Genomic DNA, 18,206 nt, shown 5'->3' with positions numbered 1-18,206 from the left:
AATACTAGAGTGTTATTCCCAAAAGCATACAATGTTATCTTTTCAGTTATCAGTCTACTGTTGAATATACACATGCATACTTACCTTCTGACTGTGGAAACATCTATCTGAACTTCAAGCTACTTGAAATTTGCGCTGCTGCACTCCTCCTCCCAACTGTGTGACCTGGCTTTGCAAATGAAATGCAAAATGAATTTCTTCTGAAAAGAAGACTTTGGGCCACAGAGCAAAAGCGTCATCTCAGGTCCATGAGTGGCTTAACACAAAGAGGCTTTTTAAAGCTCTGATTTGAGCCACAGTCTACACCTTTTGGGTCAAACCAACATTCCTGAACACATTCTGCTTTTTCTACCACATTTTGTCCTTCCACTTAACTTTTCATATATGTGTTTACATACTGGATTTTGAACAGCCAGCTTCTTTAGCAGTGGCCATTTTTGGCTTGTGCTGAGCCTGGAAATACTTTTTATTCAGTGTATGGTGATGGTATCAGTGACTGTCTTCTGGAGAAACTGTCAAGTCAGCAGCATTTCACATAACTTTATATTTCCTTACAATGTCATAACATATCTATATAAGAAAAGTTTGTGTACATTTTTTGGAGAAATGGAAAGTTGGGGGTCCTTTAGCTATAATCATTAAAATGATCAGAAATAAACACTTTAAGAGTGTAATTAATCTGTATATAATACAAATGTATATTATTTTATATTATCTATTATTGAAAAGTTTATTTCAGCAACTTAGTCAAACATGTTAAATAGATTAGTACTCAGATTGATGTTTCCAAGGCTTTATTTCTGCAAATCACGACAATTCTCTGCTTACAGCTAAAGAGAATATGACACTCAAGATTAAAAATGTCACATCAGAACAATTAAAAAAAAGAGTTCTTGAGAAATGTGGGTTCAACACCTGCTTAAACATTTCAAAAAGTGCTAATAATCAGACAACCAAGCCTCAATGGAATGCATATTCTAGCTTATTAGAATCAGTTTCACTAAACTGGACTGAAAAATAACTGTTCCGTAACATTCAGATTTACGGAGTTATGCCTATATGTTGATTTTTAAAAATAAAACTGAACTAAATTCGATGAATGAAACTATTTGTGCATCATAGGATATAAATATGTGATGGTTAACAGGTTTTATGGGAAGGACCATTTTTTTTTTAAATTATCTTTTTTATTTAAATGCAAACCTAAAAAAAAAAAACACGTAACATCACCAATGCAGAAGAACTCAAATGAATGTTTTCTAAACAGAGGCAGCTTCAGTCCATCAGTTTTCTGTCCCATCATAAACAGATGCTAAATTTAATTGTTAGTCAAACAATTAGTTAATCAAACAATCTTGTAGTGAAAATACAAGATGTTACTTTTACTGAATGTGTATCCCAGCTTATTTTATTAAAGAGACAAACAATTTAAATCAGGGATGCTGTAACTCTGATAGTTCCCCTGTGCTGAATAGCTTTGTGTGTGCGTTCTCTTCTGAGGAGCAAGATGAGGGTTAGTTATGTGGGAGGGTGGGGGTCGATGGGGGTTTACGGAGAGGTGGGGGGCTGCATTTAAATGTCCAAGAACTTGGAGTCTAGTTTGTCATGCTAACTGCAGTAATGCCATTGAATGTGGACACAGGGAGCAGAAGGTTCACAGGACCTTGGCTATTCTCATGCAAACTCTTCCTCTTTGGCTGTCCACCCACCGCACTCCCAGCCACCGTGCGGGGACGTGTTTAGTTATGGGAACACGCTCAGTGAGAAGGCAGAACAGGGCGTCCCTGTACTGTATAAATACGCAGAAAAAACATTTACAAGAGAAAAATAGTGTTGAACACCATAAAGTTGTCTGTTATTGATATAAAGTCAAAACATAAGGTTTTAATGGCGTGAAAAGACAAGAACAGCAAATCAAACGCAGACAGTCGCACATATAAAAGACCACAGTCTGCATTGACATGAAGTTTTCACACCCTGATTCTGCACTCCCAGACAAATAAACCAGTAATTTCACCCCATTTTCTGCCAGATTGAGATGAATAATGTCACAACTGCATGTTTCAACAAAATAAATAAATCCACTTCCACTCAAATAAATTGTATTATACACATATATATATATATATTAAATCAACAATTTGCCCTGAATCTCTTTTTTTATGCATGCTGTAGCCTGCACCTATCATCTGATTCACCTGATCGAGAGACTGGAGGACGCTGCGGCTCATTTGGTGTTAAATCTGTTTAAAATGCCAAGTGGTGGAAATGTCAGGTGCAGCTTGAGCATACAGCAAGCCATGCATTTACCCTCTTTTAATGCAAAAAGACCAAATGCAAATGAACCGCCTTCAGGCTCGAGAAAGCGAGAAAAAGCAGCAAGTACATACATACATCTCACTCACACCAGTGTGTGTGTGTGTGTGTGTGTGTGTGTGTGTGTGTGTGTGTGTGTGTGTGTGTGTGTGTACTTGTACAGCTGAGCAAGAGCATCTTTGCTCATTTTACTAGCAAAGTGAGGACTTTGATGTAAAGTCAGGATCTTTTTGTGGTCCTGACTTTTTTTCTGGGCTAGAGGTTATGTTAGCCACTAAGGTGTTAAGTTTAGGTCAGGGTTAGGTATATATACTGGTATAGGTTAGGGTTAAGGTCAGGGTTAGGTCATAGAAAGGCTTGAAAATGAGAGTAAGTCTATGGATGTCAAGGCACAGTCCTCACTTTGTGTGGTCCTCAGCGATGAGAGCAAACAAGGACTGAACTACGCACAAAGAACAAAAGACACTGGTAAAAACTCCAAATCCCAGAATGCACAGCATTAACTCATGTTCTTGACAGCTCCCAGGAAGGTGGAGTTTCACAGCTGGAATCCCAGTGACCTCGTAAGAGCTACAAAATAAGACTCGCCACCTGAATCTGGCTGTCTGAGCTCCGGCAGGAAAGAATCTGAAAGAATTATAGATCCCCAAGAGGAGTCGGTGTCCCTAATTAGGTTGACAAAGAGGTTTCCCTTCCACTGACATCTCAACCAACGTTGGAGCACTTGATTTCTGTCTTCATAAACCAAAATATATTTTTGAGTTTTACAAAACTACATCCTAAAAACATCTTAAAAGTTAATTTTGTGTCACAGAAAGTGTAATATATTTAAAACTTTCATCAGTTTTTGCTGCTCAGCGCCGCCATCGCAGCTTCCACTTGAAGAATTAATTTTGACCTGCAATGAATCATGGGATAGGGTGGGCCATGAATTATACACTGGACCCATCCTTTAAATCTGGGGAAACGTAGAACATATTTGTCGGCCGCATTTATTTTATTTATTTTATTTTTTTGGAGCCTTCAAACTTGGACAGCCTTCGTTGCCCCGCTGCGATGTAATCGGCCGAAAAATGCGACCTTCGAAGGATGCAGCCCTTGTAGTAGTCCATCACTTTCTGTGATGGTCAGTTGACAAAATGGTAAGAATCAATTTTCCAAAGGTTTTTGAGCTCTAATTCAGCCATTTGTTTATAATTTTTTATATTTTTTAACTAAGTGATATTTTATTCTTCCTTCTGCTTTGCTTTGTGAACTGGTTCTTTGCACACACTAATTGTCCATGATCAGTTTTAAAGCTAATTTGACCTTAATCACAATCCCTCAAAACAGGCCAGGGTTCTTAAACATGGACATTCACACTGAACTGTGATACCACTTCATCCATTACTATTCTTGGTTTTAGTTTTATTCTTTTGAGGTTTTTTTCTGTAGTTTATTCCTTTTCCTCATTCTTTTTACTTTACTCAGCAGTTTGGTTGAACATTACTTGCCGTTTTAAAGAACATGTTGACTGAAGCTTCTAAACTTGAAGTAAAAGTATGTTGTCAATAAATTCTTGTGTTTTGGAAAGACGTTGTTTGTGTTTATTGTGTATATGTGTGCAGGGCTTGCTGTTTGAGAACGCCAGTAGGCAAATTCACTCCTTCATCTGTTGTTCCAGAATACCTCACCTCACCAGGCAGGTGTTCATAAAACAAAAACTGACAGACACTGAGCGCTGTTTGGCTGCTAATTCCTGATAATCAGGTGGTTCCACGACTTCGAAATTTCTAACTTTGTTAATAATGCGCACTTAATGCTAGTTATTGATAGTCAGACCAAAGTATTGTACCTGTTGTTGCACAACAGAAGGAGAGAAGGAGTCTCCTTTTGTATGTGTGAAAGAGTGTGTGCCTTCTCTTGTGCACTTGGAGCTAGTGTTTGATTGAGTGAAGGCCAGTGCAGCCTGAACACTCCCTCTAATGGAAGAGAGGAGCCCAGCAGCTCAGTAATGCACTGACCTCAGAGCTTTTACAACGCTGCCAGCTGATAAGTGGCAATATGCTGGATCTTATAAAATTAACAAGACCGAGCAGAGGAGGAGAGAAAGAGAGAGAGAGAGAGAGAGAGAGAGAGCGACAGAGGGTCACCATGTGAGTGTCCTACAGCACTTGTAAATATCACCATGTATGCACAGAAAGACTGTAGATTATGAGTTTACAGTCACAGAAGCACAATTAGGAATTTATTCATCCGTTTTGTGGCTTTTTTTAAGGGGAATTTTACAGGGAAGCGTTTACAGGTCCACTTTGTGTTTGATAAAATGCCCTCAGAGGCATTTTAATACCTCTGAATTTATGATAAGCTTCCACTGAGGCTGCTGCTTGGGAGGCCGATGCAGAGCAGACCTTCAGAGTGCATGGCAAGCAGCCAGCTTGGCTTCTGCAGTATCCCACAATATAGGCTGGAATGTCTTTTCATCCGAGTGGATTTACCACAAGTCAAATGACAGACATGTCTCATTTTCTGCTCTTTAAAAATTATTTTGTAAATTTAACTGTCCTTCCTTGGCAGCTGGATGCCAGGAAGCTACTCTAAATGAATTATCAGTAGTGTTAGGGTAAATGACAACAAATTTGAAGGATGACCCTTGGTGCGTCCAAGGGTTGACCCTTGTGCTCTTGGATGTCTCCCAACCACCTTGGGTCCTGCAAGAATCGGGACTCAAAGAAGCGGTGCAGGCCCTGTTTATATGACAACGATCCATGAAAAATGGGGTCATTTTTTCCGTTTGTTAACACATCGACATGACAAGGTTTTAACTGCGATCTCCGTACACAACACACTAGCATAAACGTTGAAACGGTGTAACGGAGTCCCTTCTCAAATCATGCCATTGTGGCGTAAATGAACAGTGGAAACACAACAAAACTTTTTCTGCTTCAACCAAAAAATTTTGTCTTTTGTGCACAGGGCCTGAGTCAGTTATGATGGAAGCCAAAAAAATAGTAGGTTTGAGAAACATTCATCTGAGCTCCAAAGGGTGTGACTTTGAGTGACACGTATCACGAAGATTGGATGAAGAATGACACAAAAAGTGCTCATTGGCCATTTCCACTGAGGAAAATCCAATCCTGCAACCAATCAGAGACCAGCATGATGTCACATGGAAGCCAAAGGTTTAAGAACATACATACACACTCATCTGAAGGAGGCTTAGAGGAAATTCAAAGAGAAGAGGAAAAGAAAAAGCTGAAAGAAGAAAAAACGTCAAATTATAGCTCCTAGCTCCTTTTCCTGTTCCTTGACCTTTCATGAGGTCAACAGTAAGAACTATATTGTGGGGAGGATCTATCTATCTATCTATCTATCTATCTATCTATCTATCTATCTATCTATCTATCTATCTATTCACACATTTTATTTCACATCACAGCTTGCGATTGCATTGCTTCCTTTGATTTAAAACTTTGCTGTTACACTGTTACACTGTTACACTATCTATTACATATTATTTGCTGTAGACAACAAAGGCGGTGATGGCCAATGGCCTCTTATCCACATGAATGACCAACAAGTCATGTAATAAGTGAAATAGGACATGGTGCTACTTACAAGTACACATTCTCTTCTCTCCAGGCCAAAAATAAAAACTCTCTTCTCTCTCTCTTCTCTCATTTGCGTAATTTTCATGGTGTGGGTTGTGCTTATGCGCCATGTCAGGCAAAAGATTGTGGGACTCTTCATAGCTCCTTAGTGCCGGTAAGGTACATTGCGAGGTTTCTATTCTAAAAGAACTGTGAAAGGAAGCATCCAGGCTCCTTTTCTTACCTCCTTCTGTACTGACTAAACTGTTCAGACAGCATGTATCATGTGAATGCTAACTCACTTCTGATTTGGCTAAAGAGTCCTTATCCAAAAGAAAAATGAACCAGAAGACTCACTCACACTCATCTGACCACCGCCCCTAGCCATTAAAGCATATGCAATCAGGCTTACGCACTAAAAATAATGCTGAATGAACCGAAAATAGAATGAAAATGTTGGAAAATCAAAACTCAGACACATATGAGAGAACAGATGTGATCATTTTTATATTTTGTGATTTATGCTTACTGTCTCTACACTATTACCCTGCACTTATTTGGGTGGGGACACTGGCCTTGGCTTTTTACTGAACGCCTCCGGTTCTCTGTGGGTGATCCTAATTCCAAGAAAGCACTGACAACGTATTTCTCCTTTGTTCCCTAAAATAACAGCACTTTATTATTTTCAGCTCAGAATAACGCAATGGAGCTCTAAAAGTCTGAGTAATTATTGTTTTGAAGTAGTCAGTCAAACATATTAAAGACTCTTTGAAAGTACATGAATCAGATGGCAATTTCATTTGGGCGCAACTGACTATATCTTTATTTTGTCTTTGCCATGGTTGTTCCCTCTTTCCCTGCCACCCTGGGCAGAAATCCATACAAGCCGTATCAGAAATGGCCTCTGAGAAATACATTTATTATTATCAAAAACTTATTGTATTTTTAATTGCAGTTATAGTGAAGTCTTTGTTTTACAGTATTTTGTCATTTAAATGATCGGCACTGCAATTTTTGACAGTGTTATTATTGCATTTTAAATCAAACTATTAAATTACTTTGCTTGACTTTATCACCTCTAAATTCTGTGTTATTACTATTGTATTTTACTGTTTATTTACCACGAGTAATAAACATTATTACAAAATTATTATTAAAATTAGTTTTCTTTCATGCAGAAATAACAGCAAGCATTTCATTTGAGTCTCTACACACTACCGTGTTTGGCAGGAAAAAGGCCTCGGCTTATGTGCTTTCAATTGTCGTGAAATACATGCAGAAAAAAAGCTGTGTGCAATTTTTACTATCTCAGCATTTAAATATCAAACACACCTCCAGGATGGGTTATATTCATGTGCACCTCCCACAATAACCTCATCACCTTTCCCACACCCTTCCAGCCAGGGTCTCTGTGTGTATATAAAGGCAATTTTCTTTTTCTGGTGAGCATTTTGTTCTGTGCATCTGTGTGTGTGTGTACGCGTGAGCGGCCATTGTCTGCTCACACTCCAGCAGAGGCTTCAAAGTGAATTATTCATGCAAGATTTGAATACATGCAAATGGTCCCTCCCCTTCTGTTGGCACAGATCCAGGTTACCTATGGCAACGGCGCCTTCAAGGAGCATCGTTCTTATACCCCCCTCTATCCTCCTGCTCCAACACCTCATCCTCACCTTAGCGAGCACCCAGCGTTGAACCACATTATTCAGTCGGTCGCATTGTTTCGATTGTTGCAAAGTCAGGCTGGTAGGTTGGCAGGAGTATCCCATGATTCACAGTCAAGGTCGACCGGCAGGAAAGATGGCGAGACTGAGGGGTAAGAGAGAATGCCCCCTTCGTTCTGAGCTCTGGAGTTCGAGAGACAACATCCAACCACCATAAGGTGTTTTGGTGGATAAAAATCTCACGATGCAGCAGACTGGGCACACACACACAGTTCAAATGTGCTCACAGCTAACATAAACTGACTGGTGCAGCAAAAAGGACAAAGATTTTGTTCAAGGATGTTTTCCTAAAATGACAAATAAATGCAGATCTATCTAAAAATGAGGACACAATATGAAGGCATGTATTTGCTGTTAAGGTTATCAAACTTGTATTTTTGACTTAATAGATGAAAGAAAATTGTTGAAAATACAATTTTGATAATAATAGTCATTTGGGTTCAAGTTTTACTAATAAAATGCTTTGTAGTGCAGGCATTAAATAAAATACCCATAACACACTTTTGTGTTTATTTTGTTTAAATTTAATGCTATTGGTATTGTGTTACGACTTGTTTGCAAAAAAACTACGATATATCCAGTTCTATGTATAAGTGTTACGTATTCAACCCTGTTTTTGTTTTTAATTTTCAACCTGCAAAATATTAGTCTTCACATGTTTCATTGTGGTACAGAGTTAAGGTTAAAACTGCTTCACCAAAACAGGCAGAAATTTAAAAATGCAGGTAACATTGAATAAAATGCAATCATTTATATAAAACAAATAACTGTTAAACTGGATTAAGTGGGTAGAAGGTCAAGTTCAGGCCATGAAAATTAGATCGTTAATGATGTTGGGCTGCTTAGGTAGGTGGAGCTGTTCGCTGCTGCCATCTAGTGACAGAGGAAATACTAGGGGAATAAAACGTATTTCTAAATAAAAAATAAAATAAAAATTTCTACGATTATCCAAGGGGGAAAAAAAGATCTTTTCATATAAAGACGGAATATTTTAAGTGCCATGAAATTATAAATCTGTAAAATTCAGCTAAAGCAGAACAGTGAAGGAATATAAATAGGTACACTTCAAAAAAAAAAAAAAAAGCTTTTTCAGCTTTTGTACAGGAATTTGTTTCCCATAAGCTGCCAATTTCACTCAAACTTGTTTAAATTTACCCAAAAATTGTAATCCCTGCCCTTTTTTGTTGATGTTTAATTCAAACGCCCCTCGCTATTTATGCCACTAATGGCACTCTCTTATCGCACATCTCCCTCTAGTGGACAAAACACCAAAGTGCTCAATGTTGTGAATAAATTTATTGCACGGTCAACATACTGTAAACATCTCTGGGCAAATTTCCCCTCTGAAATGTGGCAAAAAAAAAAGGTGCGATTTCTCCTCCAGACACATGAAAATTATCGCTGGAAAAAAAAAGAAAAAAAAAAAAAAAGAAAAAGGACAATCCGTACAATCAAGTGACGCCATTGAGAAGGCCTGTAAACAATGCAGGCAAATACATTTTAGGATATGCTGAGATCTAAACAATATTGCATACAGACAAAAGTCTTTCATATTGATACATTTTAATTTGTAATATGTTTGATTAGCGTCGTCTCTAAAACAGTTATTTGAGATACAGATGAACCACCACAGTGCTGGGTGGGTGGATGGATGGATGGATGGATGGAAGGATGGAAGGATGGAATAGTGTAAATGGGAAACAGAGCTGCAATTGTCCTTTCAATGGGAAAAATCCTCCCTTGCACCGTCACAGAACTTGAACTTACTTAATCACCCTTTAGCTGCACACAGATACCCAGCATCATCACGCTCTTTGCCATAATAAAGACAAAAAAAACTTTTAAAATGTGTATTTGTTTAAAATAATAAAAAATAAAAAAAGCTAGTAAAACAATAATTTGCTTATACTGTAAGATAAAGATCAGGAAAATTCTGATAAAGTGCATTTTAACTCGTCATTTACAAAGCTGTCCTTTACCATGTATCATACTAGTGGTGCCATGTTTTCTCAGACATGTTTTTGATCACTCTGATGATGGTAAAAACATTGTTTTGAGTGCCCTTATGCAAAGTTAGTGATCACCTTGCGTTAAGCCAAGTTTGTGATAATGCATTTGTTGCTAATCAGACCCCCTGTCAGCTCACTCACAGCTCGGACATCCTCTGTAAAAGGAAACAGGAGTGTGTTGTTGGATGGTCCTGCAGAGAGCAGATACCCGTCACTGCCACGAAAACGGGCTGGGCTCCCATTCCTTGTGCCAGCGTCATCTGTACTTTCCCTCCGTTAGCGCTCTTTCAGCGTCCTCAGCTGACTCAGTGGATGGAGTAGCCCATCTGGTGCAGCTTCAGCAGGAGGTTGTGTGTGATGTCGAATGTGGTGAAGCTAATACCCACTGCGACGGGCCCTTTCACCCAGTTCATGCTCAGGCCTTTGTACAGTCCCCGCCTGACGCCCTCCTGCTTCACGATCTCCCGCATGGTCCCCAGGATTGTGGCGTAGGAGGAGCCGATCACTCCGGCCGTCTGCATGCGCCGACGCACCACGTCCAGCGGGTACGAGGCCGACTGTCCGATCAGGCCCGCGCAGGCTCCAAATGCCAAGCGCTCGTAAGGGTAAGGGTGAGATCTCTTTGTCTTATCTAAAGTAAGAGAGATGGCAGGGGTGTGAATGGCCATCACCTACCAATCTTGTTTAAATGAGTTGAAACCAAACGTGAAGAGACAGAGACATGGTGAGTACCTGCGTGGAGCTTTTTGAGGGTCTCATAGGTGAAAAATGTGATCCCTGCATATGGAATAACACCCAAGATGGTGGGGGTGAAACCTCTGTACAGCGTCTTCACACCTTCCTCTTGGGAGATTCGCCCAAAGACATGCATGATGTTGCTGTACCTGTTAAAGAAAAAAAAAGAAAAAAAGAAGTATTTATTAGAAATAACAGCTTTCCATTGAGTATGATATCACTAACATCCAACAACTGCTGTGACCTGCCGTGGGGTTGTGTTTTTCTTTAGATGTGAGAAGGACATGAGCATCAATTTAGAGCAGAGATTCCCAAACTTTACAGCCTGCAACTCCCAAAAACACAGTGCCAGAGACAGGCGAGGCCCCCTAAATTATGACAATAAGGTAGTAATTTTGTGAAAACTCTTACAAAACAATGCAGTCTTTCACCAGTGTTAAAATGAAGAATATTGAGCATCTTGCAGAGGTATACTTTGGAATTGATATATGGAAATGTTAAATCGTTTTAGCATCACATTATTATTAGTATCAGAACTTTAAAACAATTGTGCAAACGACTGTGTGACTTTATTCTGGTACCATTATGACTTTATTCTCATAATAAAAAAAAAGAAATCGTATCAGGGCCATCATACATTAAAGAAAATAAATTATTGACCACAAGGGAGTAAATTTCCACACAGAAACTCAGAAATGTTGGGATTCATTTCATAAATTTGACAAGAAGAAACTTGGATGTTCTCTGATGTTGAAAAGTTGTAGGTATTTGACAAGAAACATATTGTCCATGATTAAAAGCCATTAATTTGTCATATTAAAACTAGCGCAAGAAAATAAGATCAGAAATTAACAGTGAGGTTAAAGTTTGGTATATTACACTTCCTGTAACCCAAAATGAACTATTATGATGTAGGCAAGACTGTAGCTGTGTAATCCCGAATTATCGGCTCACATTATCAAGATATTGCTTAATTGCAGAAGTGCTCTAGTGGGGTAGAGTTGTCATGATACTAAAAATTTCAAAGTTCATACCAGTACCACGAAAAATACTTGATAATCTATGCCAATTTTCAATACCGAGGGAAAAGCTTTTTCTTAAAGGCACAGGGTTCCTTCTAATTGAGAGAAAACATACGACTAATTACAATATGACAATTATTTTAACTTCCTTAACTGGGGCAAAAGCAGTAAGTAGGGGCCAATTCAGCCCTTGTTTAGGAAAGTTACAATTGTAATGTGTCACTTCCCTGTTAGGCAACACAGTGGATAAGACAAAACTTAGGATAGGTATTAATAACCTTTATGGAAGTGTGTACCTTTGAGTCAGAAGTGCAATTGTTTTATTGTAATTGCTTATCTTTGGTGTGCCACTGTGCACTTTCATTTGCCTGTCAATTTGATGTTGATACAATTACTACTGAGAGAGAAATCAAGGATGAGGATCCATATGACAATAAAATGTGTTACAAAACAAACGTGGCTTTGGCACTAAACAATACATATCTATTTACCGTGTAAACAAAGATTTGCTCAATATGTGTATTTAGCTGCAGCCCTGAAGAATTTGTCATTCTGTAAATTTTGCATTATATTTCCCTTAGCAATCAACAGCAGCAGCAGGGTTGTTACTTTTTCTCTAATTAACAGCATCAGTCTGGCTTCAACATAATCAGCATTATCATTAGCTCTGTTAGCCTCCAATAGCTGTACGACTAAAGGGAGGAGTAATGGAAGAGGGCGTCCTGGTTTGTTTTGTTGATACTGTTTAGTAGCTGGCTAAGCCGTCAGCTGACTAGAATAGAATAGAAATATCTTTATTGTCCCACAATGGGGAAATGTGGGTGTGACGGTGGTCAACATAAGTAGAAAGAAGACACCAGACTTACACACAAGATCAACTGATATGAAATAAGCTAAACTCAAAGTTAGGCTGTACAGTTAAGCTTAACTGAAGTTGAGATGAAAATCTAAACATAGTCCAGTTATTAATAAACATTCTGGAGGGAACACATGCACCATGGCCCTGTTCCTGTTTTCACCAAAATGGAAGTCAAAGAGTCAAAGCTGGATGACTTATGAAAGTCAAATTTTGAACATTAGTTTACAAAAGAGCCTTAAAAGTTGCATCCAGTCTGGCGGTCATTGTACTCTGGTTGGCACATTTTCAATGAGCCAATGTGGGCTAAAACATTACTGTATTGTGAAAATGTTTACTCAGAGTGGAAAATTGTAAAATGTGTTTACTTAATGTAAATAATTGAGGACAATCACAAAATGTTTCTTTTTGCTTAAAGTAGCAATAAGCAAAATGTCCTTATTTTAGATATAAAGAACTAAAGAATTTTTTGTGAAGAACTAAAGGTATCTTTTTAGAAGGACTATGATTATACGTCACACACTGTCTCTCTGTGTTGTTCTCCAACCTCTTGTTTACATAGCCAGGCCGGCCGCTCATGTGCATATGTGCATACGAACAGCTGCCCCCCTCCCTGAACCTTATTGTCTGTCCGTATGAACATTTGAGTCCCTGCCACTCTGAAAGTCTCCATAATGGTGATGCCTTTTTAAGCACAGAGTGTCTGTACGCATGTCCATGTTGTAAAGAATATACCGCCTACTAGTGGTGTGGTAGGGAAATCACAATTTAGCGTTTCTACTAGTGTTGGGTACATGGAGACAAAGTGTAAAAAAAATGGTATTAATTCATTGCAAAACAAAAAAAAAAAGACATTTTAATAAAGAAACTAAAATAACAAACAAATCAGACTTAATCAGAGAAATAACGGAGAACAAGATGCAGAACTTCAATCATCCTAAACATCCAACATTTAGACGCAAATGCACCAAAAAGGAAAGGCCTTTTTTGACCCATCCAATCCTGTCTAAAATGGCCAGAATAATTTCCAGCCTGTATCCAGTCATTTGTACTCTAACCCCCTACCAGATGATCTGAACCTTACATTTCTTTGGCGGTGACGGCCATCCTGGCTCGGACCATGTCCAAAGGGTAAGTCAGCATGGCGGCGGTCATACCAGCCAGAGAGCCCGCCAGAAACCGTGGGAAAGGAGGCAGCGCTCTGAAACAAACAGCAATTGACTGTAAGGAATCCTGAAGGACAAAAAGTAAACGCCAACCAGCTGCCTGAGAAAGCAACAGTGCCAGTGTAAGCTAAACGCGGACATAATGCTTGCCACACCGTCGTGTTTTTTTTTTCCCCCAAAGGCTAAAAACAAGAAAATATCACAACAAGACGTCCACTTAAAGTCTTTACTCACTTGCCCTGGAAGCCATAGTAGCCCCCCAGCAGCTTCTTGTACTGTTCATGTGAACAGAACTGGATGGCAGCGTAGGGCATGACCCTGACGATGGTGGCAGAGTTCCCCCTCCACAGACTGAGGAATCCATCCTTCATGTACGTACAGTAGATCACCCTGAAGGCCTCCTGCAGCACACCACAAAGTTCCACGTGTTATCCTCTTACTGTGTCTGACAATTTCGCATTGCACAATGAGGTTTGTAAAGAACCTTTGTTAACTTGAGGTCACAAAGATTAGTTTTCTTACACACAAAACATCATTGTTATGGACGCGTGACCAATTTCCTGTTCCTATGGTTAAACGTCGTAACATTCTGTCATGCTCCAACCACAAACTTCGGTTGTATTTTGTTATTATTTTATGTGAAAAAAAAAATAAACAAAAAGCACCACATGGCTCTGAATCGGCAGTGATTTTCGAAAAAAAGAAATCTGAAAAAAGTATTAAGTCCAACTGTCCAGTGAAAGCCTCAGGGGGTCTGTCAGAGAATATCAGTTAAGAGACAACGTCGTAAAGACCCAGGGACACAGAAGACAGGTCAGGGATACGGCTGTGAGGAAGTTCAAAGTGGAGTTGGGTCGTAAAAAAGAACGTCCCAAGCTTTGAACATCTCATAGAGCCCTGTGAAAATGGAGAGCGTACGGCAAGTCTACCAAGGCATAGGAGACGAGGAGAGCAGTAATCAGAAAGGCACTCTGGAGGAGCTTTAGCGAGCCACAGCTCAGGTGGGAGAATCTGTCGACAGGATAACTAAACTGTGCACTCCAGAAATCTGCCCTTTACCGCAGAGTGATGGGTAGAAAACCCTTAAACAAGCCTAGCTTAAACTTTGAATGTGGCCCAGTCAGATGAAACCAAAATGGAATTTGGTTGGCCTGCATACAAAATGCTGTGTAAAATGTCTCCCAGAAAACACTGTCCCCACTGCCAAACACGACATACGGAGGAAATGCTTTTCTTCAGCAGGCACAGGGTGAGACTGAAAGATAACCTTTCAGAGATAACCTTTCAAAAGACTTGAGATCAAAGGATGGAATTCCCCTTTCAAGCGAGGTGATGACTCTAAAGATGCAGCCAGAGTCAGAATGGAATGGTTTTAATACCATATAGATATATAAGTGTGTGATAAAATGGCTCAGGCAAAGCCTACAGCTAACTCATATTAAGAGCAAGTGGCAAAACTTTTACAGACATGCTTCATCCAATCAGAAGGAGCTTGAGGTGTTTTAAAGAACAAGGAAAAATCTAAGTTTCTATTGGGGTGAGCAGTAGTTTCCAAATTTCTGTTTGTAAAACTATTTTAAATCTATGTGTCCCTTTCCTTCCACTTTCGAATTATACAGTACCCTGTGTATGTCTTTTACATAAACCCCAATTAAAATACATTCAAGTTTGTGGTAGCAAACTGACAGAGGGTAAACATGGGTTAAGAATATTTATACGTTTGCGACACAATGTGTTGTGCGTTGCTTCTTCTTGTCTAACTTCCCCTAAAAACATCCCAGCAAATACTGTTGAAAAATAAAGTTGAAATGATTAGATAATGTGGAGACAGAGTCCATAACTATCAGGGTGTTTTGTGCTTGTACGGTCAATTGCTCCGCTTATCACCGCGGGTACAAACAAAGTGGTGAAAACCTGCGTTTTATCAGCTCCTCTTCTGTAGTTAAGAGATAAAAAAAAAGCTCACCTTTACCGAGAATCTCTTCGAGGACACTGTGAAAACAACAAGAGAGAGACAGTGAACCACGGAGTCGATACACACAACGTCTCATGTAGGCTAAACATCTACTAAGAGGATTAGTCGGGAACGGTTACAGCGTGAACTCTGCTGCAGACGCAAAACCGTTGTTCAGTGCAAAACTCTTAATCGCAGACAAACAAGACATTTTTCCTCATCTATATCTGGAAAAAGATAAAAAACGTAGACCGATAGATTGGTCTTGCCTTGAAAAATGATCTTGGTGCGGTCCAGGGGTGCAATGACCGTTTTGGCCACGACTCCAGCGAACGCACCGCACAGCAGAGAGTCCCAGGGGGTCAACGTGGGGCTCAGGTCCTGTTTGGAGACATTCATCCACACGTCAGTGAGACAGTGACGCAGTCTTATCCAACATAATAACCATGCAAAAGCTACAATTTCGAGTAAATATGAAACAACAAAGCTAAGTTGCGCATTTTATCTGTGTTTGTGCTTTCTGTGGAATGCGGACAAATGCTCCCACGCCTTATTGGTCAGCTCAGGTTAGGGCAAGTAAAAAAAGAAGAAGAAAGAAACCTACAGCATGCACTAGGATTAGGTGCACAGACACTTAAGAATCACATGAGATGAGACCGGCCCGTGCTTCTTAGAAAATGAGCTCCGTCCTGCGTTATCATGAAAGCATACAATAGGAAAACTGAACCTGATAAACGCTCCGGCTGGCTGATAAGGGAAGTATTTGGCATGACAAACACATTACAGAGGCAACAATATAAAACTTTTATAATTTTTTTTTATTCAGATGCTTGTAATTATTCCATAACACCACTTATCTTTCTTTTTAAGTGTGTCCTGGTATACCTCCTGCTTCCTAATCTGTTTTATTAAGACGCATCATACACAACAATCTGGTTCAGGCAGAAAAGCAGACGGAACACAGCAATTATAAAAGTCACAAAGGTGACAGAGAGAGAAAAAAGGGCGTGGAGAGCCAGGGAGACAACAATAATAATGGGTGCTTCTGTATATATATATAAAGAAAACAGAAGCACCAATTATGCTTTTCCCATCCAATCAATATTCCCAGTGTTCTTCTAGGACAGGCCTGTGGATGTATTCCTTTAGAAATGCAGGCCTGCTGGGGATCAGTTTGCATCTCACTTCTATTTACAGCAGCAGCGCTTTCCAGTGACTGGGTGTTTACAGCCAGCTAGGAGGCACCGAAAGGCACAATGACACAATAACAGGAGCGGGGTGTGAGAGGCAACACAGAGTGGCCTTTTTTCAAGGTTAATCTCTTGATTTTGTTGTGATTTCTTTCTCCCTCTCCCTCTTTAAAATCGAGTTTATCTTTTATGATCATTTGTATGCCTCATTTAAATATACTTGTGTGACATAGTCAACTTTCCTGCTTAACATTTCAGAACAGGACTAATTAGAAGTATGTGCCAATATCTCCACCTGTTTAAAGGAAATATTTTAAATGCCACACACCCCTCCCATCTGCAGCAACTTGTCCGAACACGTTTTTTTTTTTTTTTTTGTCTACTCCCAGTGACAGAGAGAAACACACACAGCACTCACCTTTGCTTGGCTGGACGGTGGGAGGGTCAGCACGGCGGTCGGGGCCACAGGCAGGCGGCCCTGGTGGTGGTCGTGCACACGGTGGGCCATCGGTGCCCCTTCTAAGATTGCCACGGCTCGTAAAGCACTGGCTGTGCGCTTTCAGGACAAAACGAAAAAAGCACAGCTGCGAGGGGGAAATGTAAAATAAAAAAAAATAAAAAATCTGTTAAAACACTTAAAAACTACTGCACTGAGACAACAACATCCTCCTCGCTGGTTCTTTTTCCTCTGCAACGGAACACGAGTACGTGCATGTTCTCACGCCCATGCCCCTCCACCAATGGCCTGCCTTGTAAACACACGGGGGTGTAGAGTTGCACAGTATCAGGCCGACGCTGCTATTATTATTATTAATATTATTATTATTTACATAAAAGCAAATAGACAGTGGATGGTGCAAAAAGTATATATATCACATATCGCAGCGGGCTCTCGATAAAATGTCATTCAATGTCTAAACAGGCGCGTCTAATAGAAATGAACTGCGATTCACAGTTGGGCAAAAAGAAATAATCAACACATAACCAGACGCTCTTCTTCCTGCAATGAACTCTGGTTTGGTCGGTATTAATAACCGCATGAACGCTTACCTTGGTCGGCCCAAGCTGTCCGTGTTTACAAACAGTCGACGCGTTGAAATGGCTCAGCAGTCAGTGAGCCGTGCCGCAGCTCGTCCTGCACATCCTCCTGTTTACTGCCAGACGGCGTCACTCGCTGTTTTAAGTTGCACGCGCACCGCCGTGTCTCCTCACGTCTCCCCAGTCCGCGTTGACGTCTCTGGTGAAGTTTTGCAGAAGGCGAGTGTCAATAAAGCGTGCTGGTTGTTGATCAAAGGGCGTCAGTCAGATAACGCTCAGCACGGAGGCGCTCCCTCCCCTTCCTCTTCTCTGCGCTGCGCACAGAGGATTATTCTGGAGTCTCCAGCCCTGAGCAATCTGGGACACGGCGGATTTCACTGTTTTGGACTACAATACCCAGAGCTAATCACGTCGCCTGGGAAGAGTCTCGCGAGTTTATGTGCAACATTGGGTTGCCAGGTTTGTTTAACTCAATCGTAGCCATTATTTTTTATTGTTGAGGGTGTGCTTTCGTTTTCTACATGATCTATTTGTGTATTTTAAATATAATCAGAACATTACAGATATTTCGATCTTTCTATGATATTTTATGTCTAAACAACTTTGTTTTATTTATGTCTAATCAAC

At 40.0% G+C, this 18,206-nt stretch overlaps 1 protein-coding gene across 1 annotated transcript; it reads right to left on the bottom strand.

Annotated features, from left to right (window-relative positions):
* Positions 1 to 8,886: 8,886 nt before the first annotated feature.
* On the bottom strand, positions 8,887 to 17,924 carry LOC105932478 (mitochondrial coenzyme A transporter SLC25A42). The gene is made up of 8 exons (XM_012871670.3): positions 17,592 to 17,924; positions 16,960 to 17,125; positions 15,621 to 15,732; positions 15,364 to 15,389; positions 13,632 to 13,798; positions 13,316 to 13,432; positions 10,351 to 10,502; positions 8,887 to 10,249 (listed from the first exon to the last, which is right to left on the bottom strand). Exons 2-8 carry the CDS (start codon positions 17,047 to 17,049, stop codon positions 9,924 to 9,926), a joined length of 990 nt encoding a protein of 329 aa, XP_012727124.1. The 5' UTR covers positions 17,050 to 17,125; positions 17,592 to 17,924; the 3' UTR covers positions 8,887 to 9,923.
* Positions 17,925 to 18,206: the final 282 nt, after the last annotated feature.

Source organism: Fundulus heteroclitus, chromosome 9 (assembly GCF_011125445.2).
Source record: "Fundulus heteroclitus isolate FHET01 chromosome 9, MU-UCD_Fhet_4.1, whole genome shotgun sequence".
NCBI lineage: Eukaryota > Metazoa > Chordata > Actinopteri > Cyprinodontiformes > Fundulidae > Fundulus > Fundulus heteroclitus.
The sequence above is the reverse complement of the archived record's forward strand: the minus strand, read 5'-3'. Positions and strand labels throughout refer to the sequence as shown.